This window comes from Sturnus vulgaris, chromosome 3 (assembly GCF_052056855.1).
Source record: "Sturnus vulgaris isolate bStuVul1 chromosome 3, bStuVul1.hap1, whole genome shotgun sequence".
In the NCBI taxonomy this organism is placed as follows: domain Eukaryota; kingdom Metazoa; phylum Chordata; class Aves; order Passeriformes; family Sturnidae; genus Sturnus; species Sturnus vulgaris.
The window spans coordinates 24109614-24134839 of record NC_142245.1 but is presented as its reverse complement, the minus strand read 5'-3'; the positions used below and the strand labels follow the sequence as shown (position 1 = coordinate 24134839).

At 36.5% G+C, this 25226-nt stretch overlaps 1 protein-coding gene across 4 annotated transcripts in view; it reads left to right on the top strand.

The window, feature by feature from the left end:
• Window positions 1–23115, top strand: part of SYT14 (synaptotagmin 14) — an 88717-nt gene extending 65602 nt beyond the window's left edge. For 2 of the 4 annotated variants that reach the window (XM_088161210.1, XM_088161209.1), the window contains 3 exons: window positions 9024–9213; window positions 12256–12312; window positions 13462–23115. In XM_088161210.1, coding sequence (XP_088017336.1) covers window positions 9024–9213; window positions 12256–12312; window positions 13462–13775 — 561 coding nt within the window. In that variant the 3' untranslated portion in view covers window positions 13776–23115. The remainder of the gene's footprint in view (window positions 1–9023; window positions 9214–12255; window positions 12313–13461) is intronic. The other 2 variants (XM_014887414.2, XM_088161211.1) reach the window with 1 other exon arrangement.
• The last annotated feature ends 2111 nt before the right edge of the window (window positions 23116–25226 follow it).

Sequence of the window (25226 nt, the reverse complement as noted above, 5' to 3'; positions counted from 1 at the left end):
TGCTGTTCGTTGGCTTGTATAAATTATGTCTATCAAAGTAAAGGGGCAATTATGCTTAAACCCTGGGCACATTTTATCTCAGGAATAACTTAATTCATCTGAGTTAGTGGTAGTAATATACAGAAAATCAGAATTGATCCTTTGATACAATAACAAAGATGACTCCTGTCGATTTCTTTGAAGAAAGTTATTAAAGTGAAGTGAAGATTGGAACATGGTGATCGTGTTAGTGAGGCTGCAGGAGAACTTGACAGTACTTGGCAAAGCAAACGTTCTCCCTGTGTTTGGCTGCTCATGTAACATTTTGTGGCAGTATCAGCAAGCAGCCATTGTCTTCTCAGTGTTGTGGCTGGGATAAAAAAGCTGACTTTCAACTCCCTTGCCGATACACAGGTGGGAAGCAAGTTCCTACATGGGCAGCCAGATCTATTACCATAACCATGGATGTAGGATACTGATTTTTTGAAGTCAGCAATGTAAAGAATTGATGGTCAAAATCATCGCTTGGTCACAAGTAAAATAACAATATATAAACAGGCATGCTTTGCCTTCAGTTAATGAGTTACTTCAAAAGAAGTTACTTACTCAACTTGGTCCCTACAATCTTTGATATTTGCAAATAATGGAAGCTATGTTTCAGACATAATATTACTATTTAGAGTGCACAATTATGCTTTTCAGTCTCTTAAATGCCTCCAGTCAAATGACAGGCTTTGAATGACTGTTCTGGACCAACTCAAAACAATCCTCTTGAGCAATACTCTTAGTCAGAAAAGCTAGTCCATCAGTGGCAAACACATTGTGTAGGATTCTATATCTCTTTTTTATCATCCTTAAAAAAAATAAAATAGAGAAACTTTATCAATACATATAGCTAAAACTCACTTGAGATTCTATCGCTCTCTGTAGTAAAAGTCTGGTCTCCCAACCTGGGTTGTGATTTCTAAGAGCAGTAAGGAAAATAATCATACAAACAATCATAATTTCCCAGAAGTGACTTTTTAGAAGTTAAAAGTTAAGATTATCAAGGTTGTCCCTCATATGAAATTTCCACTTTGGAGGACTATGAGCTGCTGCTTAAACCTTCCTCAAGCAACTCTTTCAGTGGAGGCACATTCTTTAACTTATCAATCCAAGTGAAATTTCTGGTTCCCTTAGAGATGCTGAATTTCCCAAATATTTTATTTTCCTCTAATTTTGACTCTTCTTGTTTGCATATATATGTACACACAAATATCTTCTCACATATGTTTCTGTCTTTCCAGAAAACTAGGAAAGGTCAAAACACAGAATTAGTTCTATTTGCAGTTTTGAGCACCCTTCAGCAAAAGCATGTGCATCATTTTCCTTTGATTTATTTCCATTTAGAAAAGTCCTAATCAGAGATTTTGCACAAACAGATGAAATCACCTAATCTGCAAATTCATAACGTACGTGGTTGTGGAACTTTTGAATTAGTTTTTGATTTATTTACTGGATGATTCTTCATATTACTCTAGTGGGCTTTGTAGTATAACATAAATCTTCTTCATTAGCTTTCTTCATTTCAGACTTGAGGATCTTCAGGTAATCTTTTGTATATTCAAGCAGCCTGTATTTGGTATCAGATAAGCATTTCTGTTCACAGAGTGCCTTTAGCAAGGGATCCTTTTAGTTGTAGTGTGTCAGCCTCTTGTCAGGTTTGCCCTTGATATCATTTGACCTTGAGCTGAATCTTTCACAGGTCCTGTCTTTCTGTTGGGCTTAATCAGCTGTCAGCTGGCCCCAGGAGAATCCAGTTTCTCTTTTCCCTTTCTTTTTTTTTGTGTAGGACAGCTCTAAGAACTGAAGCAGATCCCTTCTGACTGGAAACACCTGGTGGTCCTCTAATCATGAGATTAAACGTGACCTGAGGAAATCAAAAGGGCACCAGTAGCAATTGTTAATCACAAAGAGTTTACCTGACAAATACATTCTAAATGTACAGTTAATGATATGGGTTTGTTCATTGTGAAAAATAATTGCATGTATGTTTATGCAATCAAATACTAACCCATAGATTGACTACTCATAAATTGTGCTTACTGTTTGATTGCTGAATAGTTCTCTTTTCCCAGACTGAAAGGGTGTAATCAAGAGAAAAATGAAATTATTTGCCATTGATCTCCCCAATGAGCATAGACTCAATCCAGCTGGACAGAGCATTGTCATTTAAAGAAGTCTGTGGTCTTGGAAGCTGTCCCACAGTAACATCTCCATGCTCTTATGCATTTGACAGGGAGTAAAGAGAGGGGAATGTATGAGTGGATCTGTTAGCATAGATTGATCAGGAATGCAAGTAAAATGTCTGCATTTTGTGTCAGATGTTCTTACCTAAATTGCTAACAAGAATATATAACAGCTTTTAGTGCTTGAATGTTTCTTTATGTACCTGTCTTATCACAGAAAACAGAATTTGATAATAAAAGGCCTCTTGCCTCTTTTCTTCCCCTGGCCCATGGCTGTATAAAAAGCAGCTAGACTTATGCAGTGTAAAAACAGCACTTTTGCAAATGCTGTAAATTCCATTGTAAGTTCATTTCCAATTGCTTTCCAACTGCTGCTTGAGTTTGCTCTGCAAATTTCAAGCCCTTTATGTCTATGGAACAACCAGGTCACCTTTTGTCATCTGCCAAGGGTGTAATTTCTGTACTGACTAATAGAAGTTACAGAAAACATAAAATGTTTCCCTTTCAGTAGAAAATTAATGTTTTGTTCTGTAGAGCTGATAATTTAAAAAAAATGTAGACACAAAGTATTGGTAGCAAATTCTCATGAAACAGGAAAAACAATACAGAAATCTCTCTGTGAACTTGTTCAAAATCTTTCAGAAAAGTTAAGTGTTGATTTGCCATTATTAAGAATATGTACGTTTTATTTTGTTATTTTCATATTACTGCTAAATTATAGTATCTTGAACCCAAGCCTTTCTTTATCAATACAGTATTCTTATTAGAAATACCACGAATATTTTGATTTTTTAAAAATCTAATTATTTTAAATTATTTTGAAATGGAAATTTGTGTATTATCACTTAGGAAGTTTGTTGTAGTATCTATGGTAAATTAAAGCTGTGCATAGAATTGTTAAGGTTTTAGTGTTTTGAATGTAGCCAATCAAAGAATTTTAATTGGATCTCAGTTTTTCAGTGTTCCATCTGTGTGAAAACAATGTGTTTTTTAGAATTCTGCATCTAGAAGTTTTTCTCTCTTGGGAGTAAAAAAATAGGTTAGAGCAGAAGCTTTTGATGACAAATGGACATATTATCACTTCAGATAATCTGATTTTCAACTACATTAATAGTATTTAATAATCAAAACAATCCATATTTGATGTGAATACCGTTGATGTTGAGTGGATTTATTTGCTAAAATTGGAATTTTTGACTAGGAAGTCCTGGTAGTATTTAAAGCATGCCATTTTATCCAAAATAAATGTGGCTTTTTCCCCTAAGATCAAGTTGCATAATGGAAAGATTATTAGACTATTTAGTTTCATGTTTGTGATTTAAGTTGACTTAGTAATGCTGTAAAGTGTTAAGTACATGAATAAAAATGCACATTATACTTAATTGGAACATGCTTCAAGGAAGCTATTAAGCAAAAACCCAAATAATTACCTGTCATAGATAATGACACTTTCCTAAACTTGAATCTTTGTGAGAGTCTTAAAATTATATGTTTCAATGTTTGCAAGTTCAGGTTACAAATTTAAAGCAAAATACTGATAACTGTGTGTTCTCCTAATTTTACACTACAGGTCAGCTGGCTTTAAGCTTTGATATTCCTAATTATTTTGCATCACTCTGTTTTCAGCACTAAGTTCTTCAGGTGGTTTAAATTATCTTTCCCCAGAATGATCTCGATATTTTTTCAACAGCATTTTAGCTTTGAAACATTTTTTTATAAAGTATCTGCTGCTGAAGCCACTAATGAAGGATGTGGAGTCCTTAGGTTTGATTTTCTCCTCTTGAGAACTGGTGTGGAGCCCGTGTGGGGCTTGGGTGCCCTCCTCACTTCAGCAAGCTCAGAAGGGAACAGGAGCTTCTGGGTTCAAACCTGGGGTGATAGTTGAGAGATGAATGCTTTCATCTGAAATCTGTTGGAGACCTGGATTGAGGGCCCTCCTTTGCCTGCTAGGATTCACATTTTCTTCCCTAACCTCTCAGTTGTATTGATCTAGAAGTAGAAAAAGTAATGTGCAGAAAAGTTCTTTAAGAGATTAGTGGTATAACATTAACATTTAAAATTGGAGAGAGACATTTTGACAAGTAACATGCTGTGAATCAGATTTTTGTTGCTGAAGGATTGTCAGCAAGGTTTCATCTTTTCTGTGTATATTTTGAAAAGCCAAGAGAATCAGATGCTCTTCTTTCGTAAGCCTACAGAGACTTGATTTTTACCTGTGCATTGAGGAAAATGAACTTTTAACTGCCTTCAGAGAATGGCCATGTTATTCCTTGTCATTAACTCTGGTTGGCTTAAGAGCAGAATTTATAAGCAGAACTTCAGGGTATAGAAAAATAACAGTAGGAGATGAATATGTAAGTAACAAATACTGTGTTTCCATGGAATTGTGGGGAAGGAAGACAAATAAATACATTTTACATATATTATCAGGGATGCAAATAGACGATTCTCTATGTTGTAAGAGAGGAGAGAAAAACACTATTGAAAATGCTTCTCAGGGGTTGATGTCTGCCATCATGAGTTCTATGTGTTCATGAGGGGGAAAAAAGTGTGGGTTTTTTTCATTGCTAACTTTTGTACAATGGGAACATACAAAATACAAATCCTGCTTAATGGGAATGTTATTATATATTTATTGAGAAGTAATGTCTCTTCCCCAGATAATTTATACAAAGAAGTCATCAAGGACAATAGTTTGGAGAATTAGTAATTAAGTTTTTTTAGAATATTATGCATACTTCTATTAGAATCCAGTGGAAAGCAGAAATTCTTCTATGTGTTGATCAAATAAAATCAGACTAACATTATTACAAAGTACTATCCTGTGGTGGGAAAGGTTTAGGTCCTTTGCACACAGCTTTGTGTTAGACAACTCAAAAGCTGAACATTTTTTATTTACTGCAGTAAGACAGATATATGAACCAAATATTTGGAATAGACGTCACTATTTTTTTTGCAGTGCTTACGGTTAATAATGTATTTATGGCTAGATTGACAAAAAAAGGTTCAGGATTTAGTGTTAATATAGTGGAGACAACCTCAAGAGATAGTTTCTTGCACTGTGAGCAGATCAGTGACAAGGTTTTGTGACAGTTCTCACTAGGCTCTTCTGGTGCTTCATTGACCTCAAAAAGCCTTTGCTCTTATGGAACCATAGTCCTTTTCCTTGCTTGGTGAATTACACACAGTGTTTATAGAGGGTGAGAGGGAGGGTATATGAAAATAAACTTACATAGACATGATTTCAAACAAATAGTAACTTTTGGTCTGAATCTTAAGTTTCCCACAGGGAAGCAGCAGTATCAAAGTGGGCAGAGATACCTTTACAGACAGATTGAATTCAGACCTGCATGGAGATGAAAAGCATCTGGTTGCACCATAATATTGTCCTTGGAGGTCCATCTATATTCATTTTGTACCAATGAGCAATTTCAAGTCTTAATATTTTACAGTTTGGCACTTGGTTTTGAAGGATATACTTTGAGCAGTTAAAAGCATAACTTCTTATCTGGCTTTTTTCTTGATGAGTTTGTTAGTACTCTTCTGGAATTCTTGTGTAAATAGGAAAAAACTCTCTAAACAGAAACTTTAATAAAGCTGTTATTTCCAGTTCTAGTGCAGTGTATGACAGCACAAAGTCAGGTGACTTACCCACAGATGTCATTGTCATGCAATACGTTCCTTAAAACAATGGATTTCCACAGTGTGAACAATAAACTCTGTGCTGGAGAAAATACTTCTGAGAAGACATCCAGTAATACTCAGTATCTCTGGTTCTAACTTTGTCCTATAATGGAAAGTTTTTGTGAAGTTGTTGATCTGAGCACAGTTGATCTCAGCTGTCTCTTACAATTCCTGATTCTGATTTCTTCTCTTCCTCATAAAATTTTTCTTTTCTTTTAAAAGTAAACTGACAAAATGCAACCTTGCTGTCCCCTTTTCCTCAGGTCTTTCACATACTTGTCCCTAAATCCTCTATTTTCTTCCATGTTATAGCCACAGAAAATATACTTTGGTTTATGTTGTGTAATCTTTTTCTACCCAGTAACATCATTGTGTCTTCTAATCCGCTTCACTTTCCTTCTTAACATTTCACTTTGTCTTATGTTAGGATTTTTCAGTTCGTAACTAAAAAGCAGAGTGGTTTTTTTAATCCATTTGGGTCAGCAGGAAACAAAATGAATTGAAGTTGAGGTTCTTTTAGAGTGAAAGGGAAAACATAGTACTAGTTACATTTTTCCTTCAGTGAATTTGATAGCTTTATTTTAATGTCTTTTCTATGTCCCCACAGTTTTGTAGCAAGGAGATCTATAAATTTATTGTAAAATAAGGGTTATACAACATTCATTCGTTTTACTCAAACCTGCAAAAATATTTTGGTTAAGAAAATATTGTAGCAGAATATTTAATTAGAAACTCTCTCCAGATTTTCATCTAGCTTACATCTACCAGTTCTTTCTGTGCAACACGTCTAAGGAACAGTCATTTAGTTGCATTTCCATCCCCTTAGAGTTCTGAAGCATCACCTTGGTCTTCTCATTCCACCTTTCAGCTGGTGAGATCCTTTTGCCTGGCCTTGAGAAAGGCAGTCTTGTCCTTCTCTTATCCACTCAGAATTCTGCTGTAAAGGAATGGTATTTCTAGTCTGTGCTTATGTAACTTTGTAGAACCACACATTGAATTTTTCAGTTGTTTTCCTCCTTCTCTATTATATTACACAGAAGCTACTTGTCTTCTCTTTCCTGGTACTTCAGGAATCATTTACACTCAGTAGTCACTCATTTACTATTGAGTATTTCTAACAGGTTAAACCTTACTCTGATACCCATTGTAGCGAATTTGACTCTGTCATGAACTGGTTTCTAGGTCCCTCTTAGGACATCAGTAAACTGTACAAATAAATCCCAATTAGGCAAAGACACTATCATCATCTTCTCTCAGCATGTCAAAGCCCTTTGAGGATTTGGGGACAGTGTTACTCAGCTGCCTGCTTTGTGTTATATCTTTTATTTTTTTGTGGGCTTGCAGCATGATCGCAATCAAATTTGAGACCTAAGCGTTGAACAGTGTCAGGTGGACTGTGCTAAAATTCCTGGCTCGAGAAAATAATAAGGTGAATAAGCACCACAGGGATAATGGGTTGCAATTTTAAAATGCCAGAAAGCTTAAGTAATAGCTGCAGTTGTGACAGGCTGAGCCTTCCAAGTGTGCGATGTATCCTGTGACTGCTGAATCAAGTCATCTTTCTTTTAAACTTTCCATTTTGTTCCTTCTGTTAAGTTAGGAATCAAAAGTTTCCTGTTCTATGAATGACAAGAATCAGAGAATGAATGTATACTTATAATTAGTTTTCAGCAATTAACAATTTGCAAGCAGTTTGAAATTTATTCTTGGCGTTGAATAAAGAGCTTTTGGAGAAATAACCAAAGATTTAAAATTCTGAATCTGCAGCTTGGGAGGGGGAAGTCAGAGAAACTTGTTGAGGTCCTTCTTCAGTAGTAAGAATACATTTGCTAACAACAGTGAATGTTTATTAATGAGGAACTGGATTGCTACTTGAAACTTCTGCTAGACTTTTGGGAAATGTTCTGTTGAAAAGAACTAGTTAAAATGTCAATAAGAGGGATATTATTGTAGAATCATGTCTTTTATAATTTGAGATTCTATAATGCATGTGGGCATTACATGTCAGCTGAAGTTACTTGCTTATAAAGTTAACATTTGTCTTGATGAGGATTTGTGCTATTTAGGTTTTAGGTCTGATCTTATGCCCATGTCAGCTGGAAATCATAGACACATTTGGAATCTGGAAGAATCAGCGTCACAATATCATCATGACTCCTTGAAAGAGTGATGCTAGGTTCCCAAATGAGTCAGGCCATATTTGAAAAATCTGTGGACCCAATTTACATTTTTTTTCTGAGAGACTCAGAGGGATGTGCTGATAATTCAGAAGTCTCTCCTCAGATCCCAAGTACTTTGCCATTCCATTGGCTACTTGCCATCCAGTTTTAATAGGAATATCCATGGTGTGATTAGCATGGCAGCATAAAGAAAATGTATTTTTTCCTTTTTTTAAGGCCAATAATGAGGAGTTAAAATGATAAAAATTAGTAATAGAAATTCCCATTAAAGATGTGATGTAGTGAAAATGCGTGAAAGATCTAAATTTTTGGAGGCTTTCAGGGTGGAAATGAAAGTTTTGCTTCCTGAGCTTTGGATGGCATTCTTCCTTTCCCACCCAAGACAAAGGGACTATTGCTGTTCGATATCCCTGGATCAATTAAATTCCTTGTAAGCTAATTTATGTTAGACAGAGTGCATTTTTCTAATTGCTTTTGTTCTGTTATTTTACTACTCAAATTCTCAGTCTAGAGAATAACCTTTACAAAGGATGAATAAGAATTTTCTGCATTTTATTGTCTTCAAGGTTCCACTGATGTTTTCCATTTTTGAAATATACAAGATCCAAGGTTCAGTGTTTTCCAGGATGCTGACAAATTATGTTGCAGGTATTACCTCAGAAGTTGAAGTAAATAGGGACCATAAAGGCTGTTCTTCATCTTCTGCTGTTATTTCTCCTTAATCATGAAGCAGTGGAAGCGCCTCAGATTTGTTTTAATTTCAGACCACTTTATTTTTACCTCTAACAAGTGCAAATGAAGTATGTATTAAGAATATACATTTCTTACTGTGTGATTGAATGGAATTCGTTATTGTCACTAAGTTGCTGTCAGAATTTTCTTTGCATTATTCTAAAAACCGACTTCCCAGTAACATCATTCCATAACACACAGAACTTTTTATGTTTTATAGGGTTGTGACTCTCAAATGAGCATGTCAGAAGTGTCCTGCAGTGAAAGTACCTCCTCTTGTCAGTCTCTGGTACATGGCTCAGCTCCAGAAATCCTCATTGGCCTCCTTTATAATGCTACAACTGGAAGATTATCAGCAGAAGTGATAAAAGGCAGCCACTTCAAAAACTTGGCAGCGAACAGACCACCCAGTGAGTGAAAATCTTTTTTCATCCTAATGCTTCTGTACTGGTGGGGCTCTCAGTAGCAAGGACTTCAATCCTACCACTTAGTCTTACCCAATCAAAATGAAATAGAGCAATCATCAACTAATCTGTTTCATGTTTTATATTTCTAGTCAGTTGGGAAATAGCAAAAATCTAAAATTCAAAATATTAATTGTAAGTTGACAAGCCTGTTTTAATTTTTCATGATGACTGACTAATAAATTACCTTTATCATAATGATTAATTGCTAAATTACTAATGCCTCACATCACAGTCCAAGAATAAAAAAGTCAGTGTTTAAAGAGAAAGTACATGCCAGTTAATATTAATATAAACATTCTGAACAGTTATTGCCGCTCCTAGAGGGGTTGATACTGCAGTCTTTAATTATTTGTGTGCCGGTATATGTGTGGTAATATATGTAATTTGGGAATGTCAGTAAAGACAAGGAGCAACTACTTGAGGCCTTTGCATATTTACTGTACAGGAGGAATGTTCACCATCAGAAAGGACTTGAATTATGTCTTCAAGCATTTGTTCAAAAATACATGCCTGAAATATCTGTGAACTTTATATACTTCCTAAGTGGAGCCAGATGGAATGTCACAGGGAGAGAATGTTATTGCTGTCTCTAGCTCTTTGACATAGCTTGAGAAAGTTCGGTAACAAACTCTTAAAAATATATTTTTTATTGTTTTTTAAGATGGTGTGTCTGATTTATGTAAGCGTTAATAAGAAATACCTACCTGTTCCTTTTGATTTTGTCTGGAGGATCAGGTTTTAGCTACTCTTTCTGGTTTTTAAACCCCAGATTAATGTGGCACGAGCAGATTATCTGCTACTGGATTATGTATTAGGCTGCCAACATTTTGTAAGTGGTTTGCATGTTTCACTTCATCTTCAGAGTTTAGGAAGTAAGCCAGACTTGATGCTGACATTCTCTCCTCTTTCTCATTTTCTTGACCCATGTTTATTCTATTCATAATTGGCTCACCTTACTCTGCTTTGCTTTATCTATACCTTTCACACTGATGGAGCCAGACTTTGTTAACATGGCCAGAGAAGGAAGGTGATAGATGAATCTCTAACGCTTTTGTATATTTGGGTGGCTGCCCCAGAGTCACCTATTTGGAGACAAAGTGTAGAAAGTGTTGGGGAAAGCCAAAGAGGTCCAAGGACACTGAGGTGTAGGAAAAAATGAAAGGGACAGGAAGACCATGTGTTCCCTTAAAGTAAAACCAGATGCTTGTCTGTCTGGAATCTCAGAGATGGCCAGTTTTTATTTAATATTTAGAATATGCAAGTTAGGAGGGGTTCAGCACTTGCTTTGAAAACAGAGATGCTCGTTCCCTAGTATGTTAATTCCCAAAATGTGCTCAGTGGGCCCATGCTGTGTAGCTAGCAGTTGTGAGTGTCAGTGGGGTCAAAAATCTGTTTCAGATTGTAAGAAAGGAACATAAAACATGGTACATAGTTCTGTAAAACCATGTTCTGTCTAACCTTTTTGGAGGGAAGAGCTTCCATGCTGCCTTTTGTCCCTGTGAAGGATAGGGGGGAAGATTTAATATTTGTTAATAACGATAGGCCAGTTCTGTTTAGGCGAATGTGGGTTCGGAGTTCTGTTATTCCTAAAAAGCTGGAAACTAAGGAATTTTCTGGGTCTGGTAAAACCATGCACAGAATATTGTGGAATCCACACTTCTCCTTTGGGCTGTTTTGTGCCATCACCCTCCCCTCCCCCCCCAGCAGTGGTGGCACCTTTTAAGCTCCTGGACTCAGGTCCCTGCCACCGCCATACCCAACTCCCTGCTGAATACATCGTGGACATCTGCCAGCCTCAGTCTGTGCCATCATATCCACAAAATGAAAACCAAGGCCTGTAGGGATGATGATGATGAAGAAGAAGAAGAAGAAATGTCCTGGTCACATGTGTTGTTTAGACTATCAATGGTCCAAAATCCTGAGAAGGACTGCAAAGTGTATGAGCAGCTCAGTTTTCATTCACGTATTGAGGAGCTGTGATGGAAATGGAAGCAATTACTCTCTCCCCCATTTCTGTAGTCTAGGGCTTGGCAACTTAGGAATTTTTGTCAAGTGCTTCTGCAGCAAATATGAACTGAACACTAAATTTCTACTTCTGGTTAGTACATGCACCTCTGCTGCATATTTATGTTACATAGTAACTCATTTATCAATTGAGTACAGGCAAATAGGCCAAGTCCTGCAGGCAGTAACAGTGGATGTGTCTTCTTTGTTTCTCTGTGTGACAGTTAATATTTTGTCTGACAAAAAGATGCTTCTCAGTTTTCTTTAAAGTTTAGTTGAAGCAGGGTATGAGCTTTTGCATATTAAATGCATGCAAACACACATTAAATCTATAAATATGTGGATTTTAATAAGCAAGATCTTTACATCTGCTGAATTTCAGATATAAGTGTCCCTCAGCTCTTTTTAGAGATTACATCAGAGTCATTCTTGTGCCCAAGTTCATCACTACTCAAGAGCTGAAGTACTACAATGAATTATCAGTAACTAGAAAAGCTAAGGGCAAAACCAGCTTGGTTTTCAGTTAAATGATTTTTCATTTTATTGCTTTTAATATATGAGGTTTAATTACTTAAATGTGCAGTTTTTCTAAATATGCTGGAGTTTGCATGAAAAAGCATAAGGTTTGATAATCATATAATGATTTTACCCAATCTGCTATAACTTAATCATTTGTATGATTCTTGCAATGGTAAGTGTGGCTTAGAATCCAGTGTCTATTAGTCCTAAGATAATCCATTATGTAAGCAATGTAATTTTTGTTAAAGATTACACAAAAACTGCACAAAATTTTCATTTCATTAAATTTTACCTAACGATCCTTTTGTTCAATCCTTTTTCTGATCTGTGCTGCTAAGGTTTCATGTTCTTCCATTCCAGTGAATAGTGTTTCCTCTTAAACTTTAACCTTTGATCCTCTCTCACCCAACTATTGACATCTGGTCATTATTTCTTTTACTGCTTTCCACCCCCTGTTGTCAGACGGACTGTTCTGTTGTCTAAAACACTTGATAGGTGGACAGGTTTATATAATCCGAGGTGAGTTCCTGTAGAAATTAATTGGATGTTGTCTTTTTCATGCAAAAGAAACCTGCCAGCAGTAAGATATCCACAGCTGCCTACCATACCAGTTTATAAAAATATATGTTTGGTTTTTTGTGGCACTCTTTAATTCAAAAGTTGCATTTATCTCTGATTATGGATGTTGGGGTTTCAGTGTACCTGCAAAGTGAAAATACTCAATATGGTTTTTTTAACATAAACTCTAACCTTTAATTGATATTATCCATTAATATGAAAAGGAGTAAAAATTAAATACAAGATTGTTTAAAACAATCTTATATTTTCTATAATTAGTTAACTTTATGAAATGTACATCTGTCTGCAGGATCATGGTTTGGTGCTTTTGGTCCAATGAAAATAGACATTTAAAAATAAGGGCTTATACCCAAATGCTAAGACATAATATGTGCTAACTACCTTACTTGCATCAGCTTCTTAAGTGTATGCTTAAAAGCACCATACAAGCTTCTCTTTGAACAATCATCTCAAATTATGCAAAAACTTGCTTTTCTCTAAACTTGCAGTAAATGTATTCCTTCATGGATCTAGGAAATGATAGGGTTTTTTGTATTGTGTAAACTGACATTCTTGAATGTACTTTGCTACGTTTTGCTTTTCAAAATAAATATAACTGAAAAGCCCAAAACGACAACCACATCCATGCAGAGATTATTCTTAAGCATTTTTTCCTGGCTGTTTTGCTATCATTGCTGCATATTGACATAATTTTTTTTTCTCTTCATTAATTGACTTTATTAATTGCATTCATTTATCCATATTCTTTGGAATTTCAGTGGTATGCTTTACAGTGTTGTGGCTAGTTGGAGCTTGCTAAGTGTTAATGCAATTAAAGTTTTTTTAGACTAAATTGGGTGGGGGGTCAATGGGAAGAGGATTATGAGGTATACCTTTAACATAACCCGTGTACATAGTACTGGAGCTAGTTCATTTGTTAGTGTGTTTGTAATATTTTATTTACTTGTCATCTCTCCATGTGTCCAAACTAAGCTGTGTTCAGCCATCCTGGTATACACCATATCCTTGTTCTTTGTAAATGCCTTTAAAGATTCTCCCAATCTTTCGTTCCGAGGTATCTGACACTCCACAACGTGACTTCTTTTGCAGACACGTATGTGAAGTTAACACTGCTCAACTCGATGGGGCAGGAGATGTCCAAGTGCAAGACTTCCATCCGCCGAGGGCAGCCGAACCCCGTGTACAAGGAGACCTTTGTGTTCCAGGTGGCCCTGTTCCAGCTCTCGGACGTGACGCTCATCCTCTCCGTGTACAATAAGCGCAGCATGAAGCGGAAAGAGATGATAGGCTGGATTTCCTTAGGTCTCAACAGCTCAGGAGAGGACGAGCTCAATCACTGGACTGAAATGAAGGAATCAAAAGGACAGCAAGTCTGTAGATGGCATACTTTACTGGAATCCTAATGGGTGGTAGAAGGTGCAGCCCGTGGTTCTAAGGGAGCTTGTTCTCCCGGCAAGATGATCGTCCCCGGTCGCAATCAGCAGATGCGTTGTGGGAGTGAAAAATGGAGATTGCGGTCGACATTCCATCACAAAGGATGCACAACCTGCAAAATGGTGGGATTTAACACAGAATCTTCACTTGGTGTCATGAACTCCCTTGGTGTCAGAGGAGCCTTGCTGTACACAGATACAATAGCGGTCCCTTCCCCACCCACCTGATGCTGTATTTGTTTGGGTTTGTTTTTGTGGTTTTCAATTCAGAAACATTCTGTGCGAGGTTCTCCAAATTAATGTAAGCTCCTCCTTGTGTACCTTTTGTATTGCTTTAATACTGTAGCTTCTGACCTGCCTGCATTCAGATTAAAGGTCAATATTTTGCACTTTGAGAAAAAGTTAATGGTCTGTAAAGCAAAAGCAAAAAAAGAAAAACCACTGGTGAAAGAACACTTAATAATATAGCAAATAGAAATATGCTGTTGTTTTGCACTGAGTTTCTTTCCAGGAGCTTGGTAAAGTAAGTTTTCGTTTTTTGATATGCAGTTGGTTTGAAAAATACTAGCATTTGGGCATCAGGTGAACTTTGACATCAAACTAATGTTTCTTCAATCTGTGACAGGAACGAGCTCTATATATGGCAAAAATTGGGTTTTTCCCTCTTGCCTGTACTTCTGCCTAATCCAAAGAGACCAGATCATTAGTTTGGTCCCTTCCAAAACTCCTTAGACAGGTTGTACTGTAAAACTATGTAACTTTCTGTTGAAAGCACTTCCTCTATTCATGTATTCCAATGTAGGAAGCTCATAGAGCACGACTTTACTAAAATATATTTTCATTAAACGAATTGATACAGGTTTCTTTAAAATATCAGCAGTTAGAAGTTAAGTTGAAAGACTGTGAAGGAAGTGGCAGCAGTTGAACTACTCTGAATAAATGCAAAATACTATGGCCTTGCTTGAAACAGGTATCCATTCAGGTCTCTTGTGAGTTGTTTTAGGCATTACCATATGCTGTTTGTTGGAAGTAGAGAGCAGACCAGGAGTTTTTACCTTTCTTCTTGAAGAAGAGAACATCAGTAGGTTTTTTTTTCCTAGTGATTTGCCAGCAATTGAACGAATGTTCACACAAAAAATAGAAGTTTGCTTTGCTTGTGTTCAGGTTGGGAAACATAGCTTTCTAATGATGCAGTTGAGAAGCTGCAGTATCACCAGATAAACACTTGTGGCATCCACCAAAATTGAGAAAATATCAGTGCTTCTGAGGTTCCTATTTGTCCCAAAGCCTTTAGCTGGACTCACAATAATTGACTGACTGCTGAATCTAAATCATATTGCTAAACTTATGCATTACTGAGTAAAAGTATTTTTAAAAAGCTTCCCAATTTAAATAATTTTTTTTGTCTGTTATTGCAAGTTTTGTTTATTTTTAATTGTTCCTGTAAAGAAAGTAATTTTTTCTTATAAATGATGTCGATGTCTTACTAATATGAGACCTCACTGACTGTTGTAGCACTTGGTGGGTTGTTGAGGCAATTGGTGTTAGTCTAAAGTGTTCTCATTAGGACAGATGTGTTCCTCTTGAATTCCTTTTAATACCTTTGAACAATCCTGGCTTTGGGGTATACAGACAGTCAGGTACAGTGAGACTGCTGATGGTATGTATGCTGTAATAAAAATATTTCACATGGTTCTCAAATTCTCACACTATTTAACAATTTCATTAAGTCCTTTTTAAAGGATTTTGTAATTCCACGTCTTGGTTTATTTGGTGTCTTTTGAGGGATTTATTTGCAGAGCCGCACTTTCAGTTTTTGTTGATTTAAAGATTTAAACATTATTACAGGCCTGTGGTTTTGTTTTTCTCCTCCTGAATATTGTGCTGCTGCTTCATCTACAGAAGCTTTATTTACTAAATACAAATAATGCAAAAAACGTTCTTTAAACAGGAATGGTCTTGCAGTAATACAATGCAGGTTTGTCTCTCTCAGTCGTTTTTGTTAGTCCAGTTTGAGAAATTTAATGTTGAGTGTAGAATTTAATACAAAATCAGCATTAATTTTATATGCATAAGGAAAATGCTCAGATTTTCACAATCTTTTCAGCTTTCCATATAATATAAGCAATGACGTAGAAGCTGTTGTAAAGCAGTTTTTCACTGGGTGTGGAAGTGGTTTTATCTATTCTGTTTGTGGATATTTAGATGCTCTTTTCTAAAACTTAAAATTGTGTCTTGATGGTTGTCTCTTTGTACAGTTTTACTATTTAAAATAATGTACAATATTGAACTGGGTCAGGCAATTCCAGTGGAGAACATACTTAACATCATCACTGAACAAATGAAGAAGTCAGTTTGGCAGGTGCAGCAAATGACCTCTTACAGAACCAAACTAAACTAAATTAAACTGTGTCATGATTTGGGTTTCTGTTTGTAGGTTGCATTGCTGCAGCTTTGCATTTCAGCATTTAGATTTCTAAGGCACTGAAATCTTAATTTAGACACAACAGAGATTTATGGTACTCTGTGTTGGGCTCGTTTGGGAGGAAAAATCTCTCTCTAGGACTTTAGGTAAAGTATCTGGGACCAGTCTGTGCTTCACAGAAGAAGGATTGGTTTGCTTGGATTTATACTGTAAAAAGGCTAGGAACTGAATGTGTAAGGATTGGAAATGAATGTTTAATTTTGACTGCAGTAGGATATGGATTTGCCATGCAAAACCAGTCACACCAATAACTGGATTCATCTTGGGATTTTTGTGAGTTAATTGTAGTACCACTAGCTGTCATACTGTTTTTCTTTCTTCTATTCTTACTATTTGATTTGTTTGTAATTTTGTTTTTCATTGCTTATGCAAACCTACACCTTTGTATTTGAAATCTGCCTTCAGCTATCGTGGGTTTTTTAAACCCTACATAAGGGCTTGCACACACAGTTTTGTGCATTCAGTTAGGTCTTAAGCACGGAACAGAATTGCTGAAGAACAAAGTATCAGTGACAAATTAGAGGCACTTGTATTTTCCCCAGAGTTGGCTGTGGGTTTTTTTTTCATAGCTTTTTGTTGTTTGCCTTTGTTCAAAAGTACAGTAAGTACTTGAAAAAATGTATCAAATTAATTACTTTTCTGTGTGCCAGCAAACCATGTAGAAGTTGCAGATCTTGAATTGAATCTGTTTCTTGTCAGTGTAGCCTTAAATAATTGTAGAACAGTGATGTTCCTGCAGATTCTATTCTTGGAAGTATTGCATCCTTTCTTTATATGATCTGTTTTAGTGCTTAGAATATTTCCTATAGGTCGTCCTAAAGTATTATAAATGTGAAAAAGTTCCTTTCTGTTAAGGGCAAGGTTGTGAAGGGCAGGACAGCCAAGCATGAAATCACTGCACCGAAGGAGGAGAGGCTGTGCAGCAGCTGCAGGCCATCGCTGTCCCCCACATCCACATTCCAGCCATGGGAGGCTGGAGGGCAGCAGAGCCATCCCGCTGCTCCCGTACTGCCAGGGGACACGGGGAACGAGGGGAGCTCTGCTAAGATGCAAAGTTTGATGCCCGTGCTGCTGCCTCATGCTCAGGATGTGAGGTGTCCACGTTGCAGCTGCACTGGGAGGTCTGACTGCAAAGGCAGAAGCAAGGCAAGGTGTAAGGTCTACAATGGGAGAAATATGACACAATTTCTAAATGAAATGAAAGTCCACTAAACTCAGTAATAATTAGATTTGGACATCTGGGGAGCCCTTGGAATGAAGGTATGTGCTTTTGTGGGAGCTAAACATTGTTACCAATTTAGAAAAAGCTTGAGCTGAAAACAAGATTTTATGGCATTTACTGTTGGAAATATTTTTACCTGTAAATTTTTGCCATGACTTTTGATGGCAGATGCAGTACCATCAGTACTTTCCCGTTTTCACACCTTTGGAGCAATTCTTTTGTTGTCTAAAATTTGTGTTTGTGTTCTTGATTGATTTGCTCTCTCTTCTCCCCAGTGGCTCACTCCTGCATACCCTCCCCATGGCTCTGAAAAGCTGCCAGTGGCAGTCACTGGACCTTAGAGGTCAGGGATACTCTGTACATTAAGGTACTGGTGCAAAGTTTATTTGACCTCTCCAACTCCCCAAAATTTCTGAAATACAAACCATCAGTTTTAATATAGCGACCCAGAAGAAGAAAATCTCTTTGAGGGAGACATTTTCATGTAGGAATTGGGTACAGATCACTCTTACACATCCAAATTTTAACAAAAAGTCTGGGGTAAGATCAGGGAGTGAGGTTTGAGGGGAGGCCTTTTGGCCTGAGGTGTTCCAGCCTGAAACTAATAACAGAATGCCCTTTCATGGAACTCAGAGTAGTATTGACACCTCTACTTATGACACTTTTCTGGAGGAAAAAAAGCTGTCCTGTTTTCAGCAGTCTTTAAAATCAATCTGGTCACTTGTTTGTGACTTCCTTCTGAAGCTAAATTCTCAATAACAGTTAAACATCCTTTTAATTTTCCCACTGATGTGCGTGCTTGCCTGCCATTAATGTTAGTGGGAGGAGCCCACAGGCTTCAGGAGGAGAGCAGACCTCACCCTGAAGGTGTGAAGAGCAATAGGATTGGTGGGTTAGAGGGGTGGTACAGCCTGGCACCTGCAACACAGTCAAATATGATTTCAGTTATGAATGGAGGCAAAAAAACCCAAACATCCAGATATTGTCACAAACCTGTTATTTGTTCATTATCTCTCTTTTTTCTTCTTTCCCTCAGCTTTTGAAATATTTTTAGAACTTATTATTAAAAATGTTAAAGCAGACCCTAAACATCTTGATTGTTTTAACTGGAACATTCAGCAATGTTTATGGTTAGAAGGAGCCATCAAGAATGTTCTGGTTTTTTGGTCTTTGACTGAACTGCTGGATTGTGTAGTACATCACAGCTGGATTTCAGTCTACTTTGTTCTGATGGTAGTTCTTGAGGGAAAATTCACAGAAGCATTTAGGTTTTGGTGAAATCACTGACACCCATTGAAGAGATGTCATGTGAGAGCAAGAGCATCAAAATAAGAGATGGCTTCTTACAGTAGCAGTGATTCATATTTCTCTCTTGGAACCTTGTGGCCCTCGGAGGGCCCAGCTCAGACAAACTGTGACATGTTAGTTGTGGAGTTCATGCATTCAGAGCAGTGTTGGTCTCTGTGGACATTGTGTGGCTTCTAAACCAGTGTATTTTACAGAGGGTAGATGTTTTTTTATTTGCCTTGGGTGAGTGGGGCAAGCGCCAACTGGCCTACAGTGACATGGATTAGTTTAGCCTTAAGAACTTATCACTGCCCCTCCTTAAATTCAAGCAGGGTTTCTTCCTTTCTGCAGGCTATGCAGAAATCTTATGCACCAGTGTCTGCTTATATTATGTCTACCTGAATATGGCACAATTATTAGTGCTGGCAAGCTTAGTTCCTATGTGATGTGACTGAAGTAATGGATGGGCCTGGTACATGCAGGATCAGGTTTTGCTGGATCAAGTTTTGCTGTTCAGGCTTATGCTGGATCAATATAGAAACATAGTCCTTATGCAGAGGAATGTGCCAGGAGTCAGGAACGTGGGTGGTACTGCTCCTGTAGGAATGAAGATCAGGAGACAGCTCTGCCCAGAAAAAGGGCAAAGCTGTCTTACAGCAAGAAGGATTAATTCATATCCTTGGAAGCATCTTCTGGTTGAGCTGGCATAAAGGCCCTACTCAGGAGAGCAGAAGCAGTAATACCATACACTGAAGGAATACCTCATGGACATTCAGGGATGTAATTAATGTCATCCTTTTCTCTCTTGTATCTGAGGATAAGAGTCTTGCCCATTGTATCAATATAATTTTTTTTCTATGTTTTGCAAACCCCGTGGGCACTGACTGCATACTGAGGGTCTAAAGTGGATTGCTTTTTAACTTTTGGTTCATTTCCAGAGTGTGAATTTGAATGAATTTGCAGAATTAACTGGAAGCATCATCAGAGCTTTGAGATGCAATCTCTAGGCCATGGTACATAGCAAGGAGTAGGGCTTTGAACCAGTTTTGATTATCAATTTTGCAAATGGCTTATTATGACATTTCAAGAAAATTTCTAAGCAGTTGAATGTGTTAGGGAATATTTACAAAAAAGGAGATAGAGCAATGATCTTTTTTTACTATACAGCTAGTTTGCTGTCCTTTCCAGTAAACCACAAGGTTCATTAGTGCTCAGTACTGTTTCGTTTACGATAAATGTTTTTAATGTGATTTTCATAACAAAGTGTAATTAGTGAAACCTTTTATTCAATTTTTCCCTTTATTTGCTTTTTTTAAGGAGAGATTTCTCCTTATATAGTATATATACTTTCTTACAGAGCTTTCTTACCTATTTTTATATAAGATGATTTAACAATGTAAAATGAAATGCTCTATGAGCAAGCTATATCACTGTTAACACAATCAAAAGTGCTAATATAATGACTAAGGGCCTGAACCTTCTGCCTTTTACTCAGGTCCTGGTTTAACCAGATGTCTTTCATGCTGTGTAGGACCTTTCCCTGTAAGCACTTCCATCTATTCCTGGGGATGTCTCAGAGAAAGGCACTATTAACATGAATAACAGTGGTAAAACTGAGCCTCCTCTCCATTCTTAGTGGGACATCTGTCATGAGTAAAGGCTGCTGGCTCTGTCCCAAAGTATAGTTTTAGATTATAGTTCCCTTGATCTTCAGTGATTTTGAACTTGTTTTTTCTGGTGACTATAAGCTAATAACTGATCTTAGTGAATACAAATATTGAATTGTGCTGTTACCAGCAAGATTATTAAAATGTGTTTCACATTTTAATTCATTCTTTCATTGGGATATAAGGAGTTGGATTTGTGAAGCATTATATTGCATAGAGATAGCACACATTCACCACATTTCTGAAAGGTATGAAATATACAGTATGTAGCATTTTCTTGCATACTTTTATACTGCCTGTACATCACCGATGCACTCGGTGCCTTCCTTCTTTTGTATAAAATTTAATATGTAGAGAAACTGAAGTTATGGTGTGTAAGCAATGTCACTGCAACTGAAGAGATGTCTTAAACTGATTATTCCTAGTCTAGGAGGTTTCAAAGGGCAGTTCAGTTTAACACAATGCATTTCTTTGAATTTGAAGTTTTCCCCTTTCCTTCCTCACCCCCACCCCCGTCCAAAAACCTTCCTCATATGGCTGTTTATTCTTAATTGATTCCTGTGTCTGATGTAAGTCACATGGTGTTAACCAAAGAACCAAGCCTGTTTCTAATTATTTGGACAAATAATGTTTGGACTTGCAATTACTTAAAGACAAAAATGATATGATGGATCTCTGTTAACAAATATAGAATAGGCTTCTGTAAATGTGACTCCCAGCTGAGAATTCCAAATACCTCTTTTCTGACTGGATGTGCATTGTTGTATCAGTAGCAAGTGTTTGAATTGTGTTTCTTGGTGCAATTTAATCAAAATCCTATCACAAACAAAAATATCAGTCAGTAAGTGCTGTCAGATTAGCTTGGTTTACCATGTTATACCTATATCTGAAGTGTGCTACTTTGAGAACAGATTTGGTTTTCCTGTGTCTGAAGTCCTGATGTTGTACAATAATTATCTGGTGTATGCTGGTCTCACAGGAACAGACTGATGCTGCATCATTTGTACCAGTGTCCCTTCATTGTACAACTTCTGTAATATAACACAGTTTTCAACTACTGTTTCAACCTGAAATTCCTTAAATTTCAATGCATGTATAGCCTTAAACATCTAAGACACCAAGCACAGTTTTAATGGGAATAGGTTATATTTGCAAGTCCTGTTTGTCTCAGAAGTCATAGAATTATTTTTATATATCAGTCAAAGATTGTAGAAAATGGGTACACTGCAGTTGATTTATCAACCATGCTCCTAATTATATGCACTAAAAAATAAAAAAAAGTCATTTTTGCTAAATGTTTTGGAGATGAAGTATCAGTGTTCATTTCCTTTCTTGAGTTTGTTTTTGTTTTCATACTTTCATTTCTGTACAGAACCTTGGTGCCCTTAACTAATACCTGTGACTGAATTCACGTAGATTTTCAGTATTTCTTGAGCTGCTTTTCTTTTTTGTTCCATTTTTAAATTGAATCAGCAGTAATTAAAGTTCCCCTAAAAAAATTCCTTTTTTTTTTTTTTTTTACATTTTGACAGTAACATAATTAGAGCAAATGACTGTTTGCAGTTGTTTATGCAGCTTATTAAAGCCTGAGAACTTCGTTTGAAACTGTCATTATAATCCAGATGAAGACATACGTTTCATGGCATTTCAGTCCACATCAGGTGAAAGCGGGAGCTCTGGCAATGAATGTGCAGATCTGCACATGGGGTGTCAGACTCTGAATCCCCAGAGGGATTTATAATTAAATGTCACCTTGTATCTACAGTGTCTCCAGTTGTGTGTTGTCAGATACTTGTTGTTTTGTTTTCTTTATTATTACCTAGCAAAAAACTACTTTTATCATTTTTGTGCTACTGTATATTAATCTTGAGGGTTCCCAGTGTGCAAGATCAGTTTAATGTTGTCAGTTCTCTTTCTGTAAAAAACCCCTGGACTTTCAGCATACACATCCCATTCCTATTCTGGAGAGAGCCAGAATGCCACCAGCTGGTTTTAGTTATATTTACCTGTACAGCACAGGTAACTTCAGTCCCATGTTAGTTTGACTGAAACATGCTATAGTATATTTTCAAACCTTGGATGTGTCACAACATTAAAATAGTCATTTTGCATATCTGAAACTTTGCAGCTGTGGATTTGTATTTTGTTTATCTCTGTGAAATGTATTTTTGTCAGTTCGAGGACTTTGGATATTTCAAAGTATTTTCTGTACGTGAAAACAGCTTTTTGCATGTGAATTTAATTGCTGGAAAGTATTTGAAAAAAAAAGGAAAAATCACTTCTAAAATCTGTTATTGTCACTTTCCTTTGGAATTCATTACCTTGTAAACAAAAACAGACTTCACTGTTCAGAAAATAGTAATGCTTGGTCAACCATTGGAACTGCTGTCTGCATTAAAGAAAAAATAATTTTTAATGATTTAATAATTTTATCAAGGTAATCCTAGCCCTTACACACATTTTGGTTCTGTTTACAAATTTCCTAAGTTTCCTTCCCCAACTCCCTTTCTGTTCCCCACACTCTTTGTTGATGTCATGAACCTTCTGCTTAGAGAACTTTAAATTAACCAGTGTGACAATGTTCTAACAAATATGATGTGTATACTGGCAAATAAAGACACACTCAGGTGATCATCCTGTTTGACTTTATACAGTTTCCTTCTGGGGTCATCTGTGGTTCTTTGCTTCTTTGTCCCAAATGCATTTCTCAGAAGAGATCTCATCTAACATATTTATGCTTAACTTCTGCTTTCCAAAGAATAAGAAGGATGAAATAATTGAGGTTTGATTTAAACATGAAAGAAGACTTGCAAGTAAGTAACAATGATAATTTTACTCTGAGCCAACTTAGATCTTCTGTGCTATCCTCTGATGATTTTTATGATACCTGTTAGAAAAAAAGCTTTCTGGGCTTTCATGGCAGCTCAGCTTTAGGAGGTGTCTGAATATATGTATGCTTTAATACCTACTAGCATGCATGAAAAAATAATTGTTAGACCAATTAAAGCATTTTTCCCTATCCTAAATGTGGGAACACTTGGTATAAAAAGCTTTTATCATTTCTTCCCATTTCTGCAGATGAAGGGAGCATATCCCAGTGACTTAGATGCATTTCTTTGCCATATGATCCTGACTCTCTGGACCATCACCATCTGTGCAAATCCTAGAACTCCTGCAAATAAGATAAAATGGTACTTTCTGCTGTTAAGGCTAGCATTTTCCAAAGACTGTACACTAAAAATAATGTGGCATTCCATGTGCAGATGGCTACATATTTGATGTTTGAAAAGCTTTGAATGGAGCACTTGTGACCATATTCTCCAGAAGATGTCTCAGGACCTTTGGTATCCTTGTCTGTCAGAAAAAAATATCAACCCAGGGGTGTCTAGATTATATAAGATCTGTTAACAGGTGATAATATGAAAAATATTCACTTTAAAATTAGGATTTGTGAAGCTATGAAAACATGGCAGAATAAATGAAATAGAATCTGTTGATTGATAGTTGGTCACTAATTATGAACAGCCATTTTCTACTCAAAGATCACAGAAAAAAGAGTAACTACACAGCTCCAGCTGCATATAGGGTGCCTTGCAGTCACCTATGTTTCAAGTAACTGAGCAGAATTACATGGAATGCTCATAGCTGGTAATTAGTTTGTTATGAAACAGTAATTGCTTCAGACAGGTAGAGCCAAGTTACATTGCTTTTAGGCAGATACTCCTTTACCTGTCAAAGATTTTCTCTGAGTAATTGTCTTCATGTGGCAAATTCCACATTGGGTAGTATTTAAAATCTTTTGGAAGTCATTACTTGGTTCTGAAGGTTCCTGTGGGCAAAGGCTATTTAGCATTTTTCCATATGACATTTAAATTTTTTTTTCTCTAGTATTTTTATTTTTACAGTCCAACAATGCAGTTCTGATTTAGTGTTCTATTCATATTAGACATTTCATTTTACTTGGAAATTAGCCCTCCCAAATGAATGAGACTCTTGCTAAGGCATTTTGTTACTTGGTAATTGTATTGAGTAGCTGCAGTTCAGCATAGGGATTCAAAACCTAAACTTACTGTTGGTTTGGAATAAGAATAGTAAGGATAGAAGGAAGAAAAATTGCAGAAATGAAATAAACCCTCATCAAGTAACATCATGCAACAAATCAGCTGGGCTTTAGATAAATGATTTATTATTAAATTTAAAACCTAATAGGTTTGTGTGTTCTGAATGTAGTTTACACTGATTTGTTTTCTGCTTAATTAGAAGCCTTACATTTCATCTTATTAATAATGAAAATCCTCTTGTCAAATTGTGTAAGATCATGTTGAACTAGTATGTATATTTTAGAGGCAGCATAAAATTTCCCTTCATAGCCTTTCATATTATTTCATTGCATTATGGAAAAATTATATTCTGCTTTTAATTTTGCAAGTGTGAAGAAAGAAAACTTCATCTTCCATTCCTGTCTGAGAAAGTCCTGGTTTCAGGAGCTGTGAGAAGAGAGTCCAATCACTGTGGCTCACTGTTTGCAATTAAAGGCTAACTGCAAACAGAAATTCAGAATACCAGGCCAACTGAGCTTTACAAATGTAATTAATGTATATATAAGAGATAACAGTAATCAAATCTAAAGTTATATCCTATGATATCAGTTCTTGTTGCAGTGGTTCAGCAGTCCAGAAAAGGAACAGGCTTAAACATGCCAAAGGAGACCAGAGTTGTACCCCATTTGCTGTTAGAGTTAAGTACAAATTTCCCCTGGT